This window comes from Miscanthus floridulus, chromosome 15 (genome assembly GCF_019320115.1).
Source record: "Miscanthus floridulus cultivar M001 chromosome 15, ASM1932011v1, whole genome shotgun sequence".
NCBI classification, from domain to species: domain Eukaryota; kingdom Viridiplantae; phylum Streptophyta; class Magnoliopsida; order Poales; family Poaceae; genus Miscanthus; species Miscanthus floridulus.
The window spans coordinates 24,456,193-24,470,979 of record NC_089594.1 but is presented as its reverse complement, the minus strand read 5'-3'; the positions used below and the strand labels follow the sequence as shown (position 1 = coordinate 24,470,979).

The following is a 14,787-nucleotide window of genomic DNA, read 5'->3' as shown; positions in this document are numbered from 1 at the left end:
GGCCCGATCTTCTGAAAGGTATGATAGCGTCGATTGGTGGAGACTTGATGTTCATGATCTAGGCTTCGAACCAAGACTGATTCAGACCCCCGCAACCATTACACTACTGCTCCGTTGGTTATCAACCATGCGAACGCGATTGACCTCGCCGAGAAGGCTTTCTTGCAAACAAATCGAGAACACAAGCAAGAACGGGATGAATGCAATCTAAAATTGCAAATAGATATGAGGATTATGACAACAAGAAGGAGTTCAAGTCTTTATTCGAAAGGACTAATCACCACAGGCGAACAAGATCAAGAACCGGGGCCCTGGTTCACAGCAAGCAGCCTTGGCGGCACAGTTGCAGCAAAACGATGTCTGTTTTACGAGAAAATCAAGAACTAAACAAAACCCAAACTCTAAGGAGAGCGACGGCTGCTAATTATAGAGTCTTGGGCGTCACCCTCCTAGACGTGCCCCCTAATGGGCCCAAATACGATGCACGGTCCAGCGGACCAAAAGACGGTGTCGTAGCACCCTAGCAGATTCTGGATGCTGACTTGTTTCGATGATTCCCGTTGATTCCGAAGGACTTTTGACGTGAGACCACTTGCATTGGCTTCCTTATCTAATTAGCTTTCCATCCATATGTGGATCATCGAAAACGGAGCCTGTACGCGCCCGTGTGACCAGTTTTATGATAGACTGGTCCTGGAACCCGAGATGGGCTCAAAGTTGATTTGGGCCTCCACCTTGGTGACTCGAACCGGATGAGTTTCGGGCCTCCTTCTCGGTTAGGACAACCTCGCTGATCTCCTCGGCCTCTGTCTCCAAGCATGGTCATATGTATAGAGCTCATGTCCTTATCATTACCTGGGTAAGATATAACCAAAAGTTAGCATTCTATCACGGCGACACAATCATTAGGCACCGTGTTTTCCACTACTTCGGTCAACTCCATGATCCATCATTTCCTATTAAGATGTTCACAGATACAACACAGAAAACATAATTAACCAATGGCAACCGCAACTCTAAATGGGCTAGCTCGAATGACTAACGTACTAGGCTACGTATCCATGTCGTCAAATAAAGACCTCATTTCTGGAAAATATTATAGTTCTACAACCCTAAGGTGTTTTGGTATTTTATTGATTAAATATATATATATATATATATATATATATATATATATATATATATATATATATATATATATATATATATATATATATATATATTCAAACTAGGGCTCATTTAGCTACCTTAGCAAACTAATTATTATGGAGCTACAAAAATTATAGTGAGCACCTAATAATGTTAGGAATTTACTGTGAAAGTTTCAGAGCCAACACTATCACTAATTTATCACAACAATTCCTACAAGTTTATATCTTACAATATTAAGCATCTCAAATTAATTAGATAACTCCTGAACATATTATAAAACTATGTGAATAAAATATACTAACAGATAGATCATGATTTTAGGAACCTAACAAAATTATTTTTATAATTTTTGGTCAACTACACAAATTTATAGTGCATTTACAAGTTAGACTTAGAACTAAATTAGAAAATACTTAGAAAAAGGAAAAGGGCCAGCAGCAACCCAATATGGCCCGGCAGCCCAGCGCAGCCCACTATGGGGGAGCCCACACGTGCTTGTGATTTTGCAAAGGAGCCCTCGAGCTTTATCCGAACTACAACGGAATCCAATCACTATTCCCCCTCTCTCTAACAGTCTCATTTAGCCCTTGGGGTTTTCCCGATTTCACTGCGCACATCCCTGAGGCAGGGCGCGTGGCGGCGCGGCAAGCAGCGGCACAGGGTGGCTACGTCGGCCACCTAGCACCTATGTGGACCCATCTAGCGGGTCGATCACCATCCCCGACCTAAACGACTATGCTGGGTGGCGGTGAGGGGTGGCGGGGCTCACTGGTGAGGGCTACAGTGATGCATGGCCATCCACGATGGTGGCGTGACCGTTCTGATGACCTAGGGTAGCTACAGGCCTAACCAGCTAATGGGTGAGCATCAGGAGCTTACCGTGGACTCGGCCAAAGTGACCGTTGGAGTAGACGATGGTGGGGGAGGGTTGGCCGCGTGTGACCGAACCGTGCGGTGGCACACCACGACAGACATGGCTGTGATGGCAACACTAGGTAGGGGTAGCGGTGCGACCGAGGTGCATAGGATAAATAGAGAATCAAGGTGAAGCTAATGGCGTAGCTGGGCTGGCCTCTAACAGCTTCATGGGGAGTTGCCACCCACACCGGCCGAGCGCGGCCATAACGACTCGTCGGCGAGGAAAATACCGAATTGGGGCTTGGCCGCACTCCAATCATGGCCGAATGGGATTGGGTAGCTTGGTGGCTTAAAGATGGAGCCAGAGATGTGATGAATTAGGTGATGGTGATGTCTCCCTGCTAGATTAATGAACGGCGTCGCGTCGGATGGAAATGACAAGGAAGGGGAGAGAGAGGGGTCAGCTTGCGCATCTGCGCGACGTGCTTAAAGACAGTGATGATTGGGAGTACGGCTGTCGCAGCAAGGTTAAGGCGCATGTGGGGATACCGAGGCTACGGGCATGGCCAGGTGTCGGTGCAATGAGTGCGCCATGTGCGCGCGCTGCAGTGATAGTGCCATCGGGCAGGGCCAGGGAGCGGCGTAGGATTGCAGAGAGCGTGGACGTGACGGTGACGCGAAGGCGTCGGTAGTAGGGACAAGCCCACACGTGTGATGGTGAGAACGACAGCAGCAGGACCACAGCGTGAGGTGGGAAGGGCGGCAGTGGGGGCAGCAGCACGGCAGTGAGGTGGGGTAGCAGCGCGATGGCCAGTAGATGCAGGGCGATGACAGCGGTCCACTAGGGCCGACCATGGCCAACCAATGGCTAGACAGGCCGACCGGATTCGGCACCACAGCGCACGGGACACGGCCAGCCATGCGACGCCAAGCGACCACGCGAGGTGACCGTGTGCACATGCCAGGCATATGACATGCATGGATTTTAAAGCATGTCTAAAAACTAACCTAACATAGTTGAAGCTAAACTACATCGACCATGCTAACGAGGGTACATCAATCTACCATAAGGAGCAAAAACACAGCATTGACCTTTAGCTAGATTTTTCCAGAATTAATTCACCAACATGGCATTGTCACACTATTTTCAAACTTAAAATTTATTCCAAGTCTTGAGCTGAATTTGACTTCAAGTTCCATTTCCAAGCCATTAGAAATACTAGCTAGTCATATTATTTTTCTACAACAAGAGTTGCATTGTCATCTATAAAGTTTGTACTTCAAACCTTATTTAGGTGTCACACACATGTTCTATAATACTTTTGCTCAATAAAAATTGGTTTTCCATCCTACTTGACATAACATGAGTTATTGAATAAATTTCTATTTAACATTTTTATTGGTCATTTTAGGCTACAAGAAATTTATCAACGCCTTCGATCACATGCATTATTACATAAACATGATACTCGTGACATGATTTAATAGTTTGTTTAGGGCGTAACACCGAGGGTGTTACAGGGGGGCTTCGACGCCGTGTTTTGGTCCTTCGCCTAGCCGAGGATGGGAAGCAAAGGTCCCACCTATCATCCCTGCATAACATTACACAATTGTTTGTTGCTGTTAGTTTGCACTTGCTCTAGCCTCCACTACTTGTGTATCTGTGTCCCAATAGTTCCCCCCTTGAGGGCGCGGTCCGATGCAAGCAGGCCGTGAGCCTCAAATCTGACACTAATGTCAAGTGGCGGAGGCTTCCCCTGTTTCCAACCTGGGTCACCCGTATCAGACCATTGGTGGTGTGACGTGTCACTATTTGATTTGTTGTGGTGGCTCCAGACCCGATGCGCTCGTGAACAGTCATGATCGTTGGCGTTTGGAAGTCGAGGCATCCTTCCGTAGCCTATATAAAGGGCGAGTTGGTGGGAGGTCCCCCCTCACTCCTGTTCTACCTAACCTTCTTGGGTTTCCAAGCACTATCCTTTGCATAGCTTGCTGCCTCGCGTTGCATTTTTGCTCTCAGGTTCTTTCTGTCACCGCCTACTGCTTGCTCTGCTTTAGTTTTCAGAGGTGGCTTCGCCTACAAGCTCTGACCTCCGCTAGCCCTCTTTTAGCGGTCCTTACTCTGCTTGCTTGGTGTGAGTGCTGAGGGTTGGTCCAAGAGGTACGGAGGGTGTATGTCTGCATCTGCGGAGGCTTAGGAGAATTTTGAGAATATTAAAGCTTTTGTCGGTGATCTTGTTCCTACTTTGTCGTGAAAGAAGGAGAAGAAGTCGATGGCCAAGTCTTGGGATTTTGGGCCTTCGCTCATGATGGAGGAGGCGATCAAGGCACTAGAGGATGAAGGCTACTTTCTGGTAGGGAAGGGTCGTCCTTCGTGCAGCGAGACCGTTCCCCAGCCAGAGGTTGATGAAGCTGTTGTGTCCAAGGATTTCTTTTCCTGCAGCTTCCGCATCCCCTAGTCTATTTCCTTTGCCTGGTGCTTGAGACGTTTAAGGTACAACTTCATCATCTCACATCGAATGGAATTCTTACATTGAGTAAGTTTTGTTATGCCTGTGAGACCTATGGCGCTGCCCCCGATCTCGACACATTTTGTGCTTACTATGAGCTCCAACACCAACTAAAGAAGGTGAAGGTCAGAGGGGTGGAGGTTGAATATCAGTTTGCCAGCTACACTTTTATGGTGAAGATGGGGCAGAAGGATGGTGGCTTGGAGTTATCCTTCGCCCAAAAGAACAAGTGGGAGAAGGATTGGGCTCATTATTGGTTCTATGTGAAGACCCTGGTGTGAAGCCTAAGTTAGGTCCTAAGGTCAAGAAATATCCATTCGCTTCTACCATGGGTGACATGAGGCCTTTGACTCATGTGAGGCCACCGGCGGAGATTGATGATGATTGGGCGGCGTGCGATGTCGCCTTTGTGAAGGCTTTTTGCTTTTTCGGAGGTCGTGACCTTGTAGAGGAAATGGTTGCTACCAACTTTTGGCCTTTGGGTAAGTCTGGGCCTAGGATGATGTTGGCGAAGATGAAGCTTCTTGTGTTTGGTAGCGAAGATGGAGAGTTTTGCCCTTGTTTCTACATCAAGCGTGGTGCGGATGAAATAGATGAAGAGTTTGTCATTGAGGTCGAGTTGTCTGCCTCAATGATTATTTTCTAGATCTCCGAGAGGGAGTATCTATCCCATCGTGCCATCGGAGGGACTATGCCCTGGTTGAACAGGGTATTCAAAGAAATGAAGGTGAAATATGGGGAGCGCAAGATCCCCAAAATTTTTTTAAAGTCAATTGAGGAGAAGGCGGCGAAGGCCGCTAAGTCTGTTGTAACCCCTATCACTGTAGCCAGGGCTAAATCATGGAAGAGGAAGGAGGCTGATGCTCTAAAGAATGTTGCAAAGAAGAGAAAGCTGGCGAAGATTTCCAAGGATGCCACCGCTGAGGAGATGGCTGAGAGCACTCATGATGGGTTGGATGCTGCCCGATTGAGCATGACGGCTAGTTAATCGGAGGCTTCAGTTGCTCATCCAAACGAAGACCTTATGGCTTCATCCATCCCAGCGATAGTCATGACTTCTGGCCCTGCTGCATCTGCCGTGGCGCCGATGCCCTGCATTCTTAGTGATGACTCTTTCGAGTCCAAGGGCAACACTAGTGATGCAGACTCTACCTCTTCTCATTCTAGTGAGGAGGTTGCCTCCATCAAGGCAGACCTTTCTGCTAAGGCCTAGCACCTTAAAGAGTCAGAGCCTAATTCTGAGGAGCGTCCTCTATCAGTTTAGCCTCAAGGTCTAGAGGCTCCTGCAGCTGTGGCCCATGTTGAAGATACCGAGATGCCAAATCTTGACAAGTTCACATCACTGTGCATCATTTATGGATGAGACAGGAGAGGTCATATAGATCTGATTAGTAGGGACACCATTGAAGTATGTCCTGTTCAACCTATAGCGTTCCTGCCGTACCACAGACTGTATTACATTCTGGCAAGCTTTTTTTGTTGGTGAGTGAGCACCGTTAACGTGCAGCCTTCCCTGCACATAGTAGTGTGAATGAAAAGTAAATCCATTAAAGTTGTTCAAAGTAGAGTTGAATGTCAAGAGGGGATACCCATACATACATTTAGCCTTTCCACAAATCTTGTGCAATAGACGGCGCTAGGCTTCTCCCCTTGTATTCTTTCCAATGCGTTAAAATTGGTATTTCCTTCCTGACTACTACACCTGCCTCTGAGGCAAACTTGGTAGCTTGCATTGGATCATGTGGCCTTCTGTTTCCCTCAGGAACAAAGATGCACATCCTCGCTCCTCCTAGTTATTTGCTCATTTTGTCAAGCATAATTCCACGAGTTTGAGGCCTTGGCTTCCTCGCTCTTTCTGGCAATGGTACTACATAGTTTTCATACATTTAGATTGTTAGAAAAGTTATATGGATATCAAATAGCTAGTGCAAATTGATTGATAGACATCTGTAAGGTAATACCAATCTTGGCAACTTTCATCGTTCTACGGGTGGGGGAGACGGGAGTTTTTGAGAGGGCTCCTCTTCAGCAGGGCTATCATCATCTAGTTGTGAGGAGTCTCTCTCAGGGCTAGGTAGGGTGCCATCTCGACCAATGTCTCTAGTTAATTGATGAACTTGGAATTGATCCCTGGGTTCGGGAGTCAGTCATGATGGAGAATTATGTTCACCTACTGTTGGTAACTCCACCCTTTTGCCAGCAGAAGACCTCTGAGTACAAAATCCATGAGCAGCCTCTTCTAGTGGTGTTGACCTCACTCGCTTGGAGAGCCTTCGCCCAAGATTCATGGCAGTGCTGCCTTTTGTCCTGCTGGCAGAGCCTCCTCTATGGCTTCTTTGACCCAGGCACTAAAATTGGAGATACAAACTTAAGCGCAAGCATGTACAAATTTCATTAATATCGAAATAGTAAAGCATTGCATGGCTACCTACCCCCCGGCCCCCTCCCCCTCCGAACTAAATATAAGATAGAACAAGCACCTCATTAATTGATAGGGGCACTGGCTCATCTTCTAAATCTAAATCTGTTTTGTCTGTATCATTAAATCCCTCAACTACCTCCCCTGGTTCAGGGATATATTCCAAATCTTCATCGTGTCTACCCTTTGTGCTTGACTTTTTTGCCTTTGGAGACACAGGTTTTGGGCCCACATGTTGTATTCCAAGTTCTTCCATCTTTCTATGATTCCTTGCGATTTGTGCATCCCGTGCTCGTTCATAAGCAGTTAATGGCTGTTCATCTAGATTACAATGGCATTTATTAACTAAAGCTTCTATGGAATGTCAACACAATAGAGCAAGAGTATGCAAATAAGCCCCTAACTAGTAACTATAGCTTATACGGAAGTCATTAATCCAATAAAGCACATGTTAGCTACACTCAACTATCGGAAATATGTAACCCCATCGCTATCTACATATCCTTGGTTCAGCCACTACAGTAGAGCACACATTATAAAAGGAATTTGGGTACCTCTTCCTCCGTGTTCCCTAGCTTTGCTTTGTCGTGGGCACTGCCATCCTATCATCACGGTCACGGAGCTGGTGCAGCCGATGTTGATGAAGGGGTACCAGATCTTGCTCCGGCTAAGGATCAAATCTGGTTAGTCATGACAGGTGCTGAGCTAGGTAGGGGATCAGAATCTGGCTTGTACTATCATCGAGGTGATCCTTCCACCGTCAGCTGATCGACTTGCTGTCGCTGAATTGAAGGGGATCTAGCTCCAGCTAGGGTTCAAAAATATATGAGAGAGGGTGCGGCTGGAGAGTGGAGAGGGAGTTGAGCTGCTGTTCTGATGGCGCCTAGGGTCCGAAGCAGGGTGGCAGAGGGGGTGACTGTAGAGTGGAAAGAGAGGCCATGGGACTAGGATTTGGAGCTGGTGGAGAGATGGTGTGGCTAGAGAATGGAGATGGAGGCGGCGACGACGACTCCTTACGCTTTTATGTGGCCATCATATTACCACAAATGCCCTTGTCTGAAATCGATGACATGGTAAACCTATTTTCCGCGTGGAGGGCAAAAGAGAGACATCTAATTTTCGGTGCGTGTTGACGGGACTGCTTGGCGCGGTGCGAAATTAAATTTTTGGGCTGGCAGACTGCCCCGTTTGCTCAGCAGAGACCAGAATTTCGGGCAGCCTTAGTTGTTGCCTTTTTGGTTTTTTCATAGTATAAAAAATAAAACTAAAATAGGATGATAATAAACAATTAAAAGATCCATGAATTTGACACCTAAAAATTACCAAAAAAATAATAAATAAACCTGCTCGCTACAGCTTATTGCGCTGCAACTGGTGATTTTTTTTATGTGCGTGTGACTGCATCTGCTATTGTTTGAACTAAGGCCTATAATTAGGAAGCAAGGGGAAGGCACGCCCAGGGATGGAAAACCCTCCAACAAAACTAAATGGGTTATTCAAATGATATCCCCATGGATTTCCCACCCTGGAAAAAGTAGTCATGGATTCTAAGTTGCTTTGAGTTTCTAGAGAAGAGAAAAAAATTAAAGCATCCTCCTCCTGGCTAGCGCTCTTGCGATTCGCCGACTCGCCAGTACTCCGGATTGTCCTCCTCCTCGCTAGAGTCACAGTCGGTGCTGTAGGACTCCTATGAGATCAAATATATAGCGGTCGGACTTTCTTGTTCGCAGTAAAATTCAACAGCAAAACAACCCTGTTGGTTGGTTTTACCTACAGGTTTGTTTCTGGTTCTCTTTCTGATCTGTAGTTTGGTAAACATGCATAACAGAATTCATCCAATCAAGTCTCATGTCGATGTAATGCCTAACGGATGAGCCATATAGCTATTCAAATTTTATAGCACACGCAAGAAAATTTGAGCATTGTAAATTTGACCGGGCCTGACACATCTTACGTTCTACTAGAATATTCCCAACACGTCCAATATTGGAAACTATTCGACCAACCCCTTGAATCCGAGATGACATTTACTAGAAGTCGTCCAAGGTCCTCTACATTCGAAGCGATTCACTTGAAATTCCATTGCGTAACTGTCCCCCCGTTCATCCCGCAGCTATTTAACACCAGGTTCCCTTTTAATCGTCCTTGCTCCAACTCTAAACCAATTTAAATCATAGCTACAAACTGAGCCACTAGACCCATGAGCTATGTCGGAGATCCTGCTGCCCAGTTTTCCACTTTCAAACACCGCATCAAGTGTAGAACGATGTCGAAGAACATCTTCACCATCAAGGATCCATCTGGCGGGAGCGTTTGTTCTTTGTGACCCTAGAATGCACGGTGACCAAGACCCTCAAAGCCGGCGGCCACTAGCAGCCTGTGTACCTCCTTTATGAAGGCGATAGTGCCACTAGGATCTTGAAGGTGAATCAAGCTGTGGGCATCCCCAGTGACCAAGAAGGTATCTGTGATGTTCTCCGTGGCTTGATGTGGACATTCACACGGCTGCAGCAACTCAACCTCACCGACAAGCAGTGGGAGGACAACCTTCCCGAGCCCGAGGTTCCTAAACTCGCAACCCTAGCACGCAAGGCATGCTGGGATGGCTACATCACCCATGCCATGCTTGAGCTTTGGGTCAACGAACAGTTGAAGTTCATCGCATCTGAGGCGCTCTTGATGTTCTGTGTGGATGCGGAGGTGGCACTAGTGGGGTGTTGGGACTACAACATCTGCCTGGAGGATGAAACATCTAATCTTGCGGCTGGCCTTGCTGTGGAAATGCCCAGTTATGGCCACACATTCCACCGCAAGTGCGTCACCAAGTGGTTCGGCCGAAGATCCACCTCCCCGATGTGCCAACGAGATTTGTCTATGTATGTTGACCCAACAGTGAAGAGATTCCTCTCGCACTTCACCGAAGAGGATTATTGATTAAGCTCATTGTTTTATGTTATATAAAATACTTATTACGCATCATACTCCTCTATATATATTTGCTCAAAATTCAAAATTTTTGAGTAAATCTTCGCTCCATCGCTGTAACCATCGTGATCTTGTCTGCAACTCCGCTTGTTTTATTTCCTACCTTCCTGAAGCTCTCCCATTCCCTCTGTAGATCTAAACCATGAGAACATGCAGTTGCCTTCTCGTACATGTGCTCAACACATAAAATACATGACTTCATGCCATCTGGCTAGACACCCAAGGCAACAAGAAAACAAATAGAAACCAACTGAGGAAACTTCATCCACTACAACATCTTCACTGTCCGAGGTGTTCAAAAAAAAGGTAGGCGGACTTTGTTTCTTGTTCAGTAACATTTCAACACCAATGGCTCTTCTTTTCTGCATTAGATTAAGGCCATACTTTCTCCTTGGTTCAAGGTTCTAGCAAGTTTAACAAAGTTTGACATAGACATTCAAATAACACAACATACTATATTAGCAAGGGTTCCTACTACATGAGCTCAAAGCATACACTACATGTCTTTGTGGTATCCCACAGATCAAAGCCAATCATGGCTACTAATACTACTACTAGTACTACTGATATAGGACAATGAACAATACCCAGAGCACACAAAATCTCAATGTCATCGAATTGGTTTGGTCTTGTTGAGATAGTTGAGGTCATAAGGACTTCTGATCAAATTGAGATGGTGAACCATCTTGAAAATGACGCAGTCTCAACTGACAATGACACTGTGGGCATCTACAACAGTGCTACAAAGCACAAATATTTCTCTAGAATCATGGTCTTCAACAACTCTGGTAATGCGTTGCTGCCCAATAACCGCACAAACAACTTCAATGATTAGGCATCGCATAGCTCGGTCATGTACACGACACCCCCAAGTCACAAGCAACATGTTCTATTCTCTTGGCTCCATACCTAGCTACCAAAACACATCATTTGTTGTAGAGTACACATCCGTGGTATGGTAAGTAGTTGCCATCTATAAACGTGATTTCGGTTAGAACAAAAGACAATCGAGGAAAGGGGGGAAACAATGAGGTTAGCAGACATAATAATAAGTTCATACAAATAGTACAGTTTGATATGAAGCACATTACCTTTATCTAGATCCTAAAACCACTAGGGAACGCGATTGAGAAAATGCAAATGGGTGAGGGAAGGTGGGAGGAAGCAGATTGATGCAATGCTATCGGACAAGGGAAGGGGCAACGCTCCTTTCATATAGACCTTGCACGGTTGACAAGAGTGAAGTGAATGTGGTAGGAAAGCTGGACACAGGAAGGAATCGAGAAAAGGAGCTTTTGACGACCATGACACGCTTGACTTGAATGCCTAGTGTGGTTGTGATGGATCTTTTCTGTACCTTTTTACTCCAATCCAAGCAGTCACAATAGTCAAGGGGCAGACTGGTTGCTACGACATTCAAAACTGAGGACCCTTTATACTGTGTCCTACTAGATCAAATATATAGCAGACGGACTTTCTTGCGTTCGCAGTAAAATTCAACAACTATGTCTCATCTATTATGCATTAGATCTAAGGCGATACTTGTTGAGATGAACTCCTCGATGCATGGTTCTTGTGAGTTCAACAAATTTTATCGAAGACTACTGATACGTGTTTGGTTCTTGCAACATCATAGCCACTCATGACTACTAGTACTACTGATACGTGTTTGGTTTAATAAATCGAGGCACAAAGCAACCCTTGTGCGGTTGCGATGAGTGAATTGAGTGCATGAGGAAAGCCTCTGCATTTATTTCACTCCAAGCATTCACAACAGTCGAGGGGCAAACTAAAGAGTGAAGATGAGTTGCTCTTGCTTCTGTAAGCAATTTCTCTTTCTTGGTTTTGTAGAGCAGTAGCTAGCTAGAGATGGCTACATGGTTTCATAGGTCCTAATCGTCTGCACTCGCTCGGCTATGGCTGAAGATGCTACTTCAAATCCAACTACCTTACGAGTACTTCATGCATGCAGCCATAGCCGGTGCAGCTATTCTTTGTAGCATAGCCAATCTGGCAAAAGTTCTAGTCACAGCTTAGTAGCAGAGTAAAATGTCCGAGCTGGTCAAATTTACATGACTCGGACTATGAGGCATGCATACGATTTACAAGAAACAGTTAAACGTCATTTTGTCAATACTATACAGAGTACTTGTCTATATATATTTGGTCAACAGAGTTTAACCCACCTAATACAAAGTTCAACAAAAGTCCATTTACATGGATATTATTATAACAAGATAAACTAAACAACATCACAATTGTCTCCAGTGAACATTGAAACACAAATCAGAACATCAGTGTTATGAGATACTTGAACATCACACCTATTTCAAAAATAGAGAACAAGGGCATATCTCTAATGCCAAAGATACTAAACGTTAACATCATCGGACCATGTTACTACTGCTCAGTTGAAAGGAATTGCACGAACTCCACCAATCTCTGGATCATTTGGACAGATTGTAAGATAACGGATACGATGAGAAAATACTTCTGCACCACAGAACTCATAGTGGTATGAAAGCAAAGTTTGGAGATCTGCATTTGAATGAACCACAACAAACACATAGGGTCCTAGATGATCCTCAGCAGGACGATAGTTTTGATGGCCAAGAACTTGATGAACAACTACAGAAGCAATGTACCACCTACTATAAAAGTTAGAATGCACTGCAAGCACTACAACCCTTGTTTGTAGGCCATGGCAAACACGAAGCTCACGAAAGACATAGCGATACACAAACATGTCCCAAAAATGATCATAGTTATCCATGATCTGTGTAAAAAAGAAAACAAGATGCAGAAAAAACACAAAGAACTAAGATGCCCATTAGTAGGGTGGAGGGCAAAAGCTTTGGGATGGAACTAAAGCAGGAGCTCTAGAGAGCCTTCCTCTCTCTCCTTGTCTCTGCTGTTATATAGTAGTTCGCGCCTTCATGGATAATGGGGTCGACCACCCCATGACCCACGTGCGTGCGTCTGCGCACCCACGACCCCACATATATGGCACAAGTGTTGACACGATCTGTATTTTGTTGTTTCATCAAAACTATGATCCGGCCTATCAAGATTTCTTTAATATCAGACTATCTTAGGCCTTGTTGAAATTGCAAGAACCATGCAGCAAGGAGTTCATCTCAACAAGTATTTCCTTAGATCTAATGCATAACGGATGAGACATAGCTGTTGAATTTTACTGTGAACGCAAGAAGGTCCGGCCACTCTATATTTGATCTCTAAGACACAGTATAAAGGGTCGTCAATTTTGAATGTCGTAGCAACTAGTTTGCCCCTTGACTATTGTCACTGCTTGGATTGGAGTCAAATAAAAGTACAGAAAAGACCCATCACAACCGCACTAGGGATTCAAGTGTCAAGCATGTCATGGTGGTCAAAAGATCCTTTTCTCAAGTATGAAGTCATGTTAATCATCTATAGTTAGAACTAGTATGTATTGATAGTAGTTGGATGACATGGAGTAGTGGGATTGCACTGCTCTCCTCTTATTTGCATGTATTAGATAATGTTTGTTGAACTTGCAAGAACCATGCTGCGACGAGTTCATACGAGCAAGTCTCATTTTTCCTCGTTTTCCTGTGATGCTTGTTACTGTGTCATTTACAATTTTAAGTTGGGGCCCTATTTTTAAATCTGGTTCGGCGCGTAGGATTGTCCGACCACTGAGAAACAAAATGGGCTGGACTTTAGTGCACCATGCAACGTGACATACATCGAATGGAACTTTGTTTACTCCTCTACTAATTTTCCAAGAACATGGGAACATGGAGCCCCTAAACGTGCACTTCGCAAACTTGAAGCACCCCCAATCGAGTATGGAGCCCCTAAATAGGAGTGAACCAGATGATTACAGATCTTCTATTAACACAAGATTTGCTATGTTTCACTTTCCCAAGACACGTTTACACGAACGCCTGTAACTCGAGCAAGGTGCCATTTGGTTCCTCGAGAAAGAACCGTCGCATTGGATGATTCACATCCCCGAGACATGTTTACATGGTATACGCTATCCTTCAAGAACGTGGAGTCTCTGCCTACATAAACCGCTGGCCCTATTTCCCCAGCGCTCCCCGCCTCGTCATAGTCGCACCTTCATACTCCACTCCAACGCCGCATCCGTCGTTGTTCGTCGCACTCGCGCTCCAACTCTGCTTCATCCTCGGCTACGTCGTGATGGATTGGCTCCTGGTGGAGTTGTCCATGGACATCGCTGGCCGCATCGCTGAACAATAATATGCCCCCATGGATGACCTTGCCAGTTTGCGGGCAACCTGCTCGTTCATGCGTAGGGTGTGCGGCACCACCAAAGTTGGCCGGCGCATACCACTATGCCGGGTGCTGCAACATCAAGGTTTCTGGGAGTGCCACTACTACTACGATGACTATCGTGCCTTGCTCACCACTAGGCTGGCCAGCATGGGCAACCTAGAGGCCAGCTTCCTTGCTGGCTTGCGTCCCGTCTTCGTGGAAGCCCGTAGGTCATTGCCACCGCCGATTGAATGGCTTGAGCACTCTGCCAAGGCAGACCATAAACTTGATATGTACGTCTTCACCCTCATGCTCTACAGGTCCAATACCGGTGGTGGCAATGATGACATTGCCCGATGTCTATTGAGGGAGCTTGAAGGTACTGACGAAGCGGGGCTGGCTACACTGCCATGGAAGAACTAGACCTGTACACGATGCCACAAAGTCGTGCAGTAGCGATTGCAGGACATGATGCCACAGCATGTAGAGCCCATTCTTCGCCCTGTTCTTCCCCGAAATGGGCATTGCACAAGCGGCGGCTGCGGCGAGCCCATTGGATTTGAAGAATGGGACTTGTGGGATAGGTTCTGCATTGAG

General features: G+C 45.7%; 1 protein-coding gene across 1 annotated transcript; it reads left to right on the top strand.

Moving 5' to 3' along the window:
* The first annotated feature begins 9,426 nt into the window (after positions 1 to 9,426).
* On the top strand, positions 9,427 to 9,873 carry LOC136507224 (uncharacterized). Its single transcript, XM_066502017.1, has one exon. It carries the CDS (start codon positions 9,427 to 9,429, stop codon positions 9,871 to 9,873), a length of 447 nt encoding a protein of 148 aa, XP_066358114.1.
* The last annotated feature ends 4,914 nt before the right edge of the window (positions 9,874 to 14,787 follow it).

Excerpts from the sequence above, each read along its gene's own strand:
- LOC136507224 (XM_066502017.1), top strand. The coding sequence starts at position 9,427 with ATGTGGACATTCACACGGCTGCAGCAACTCAACCTCACCGACAAGCAG.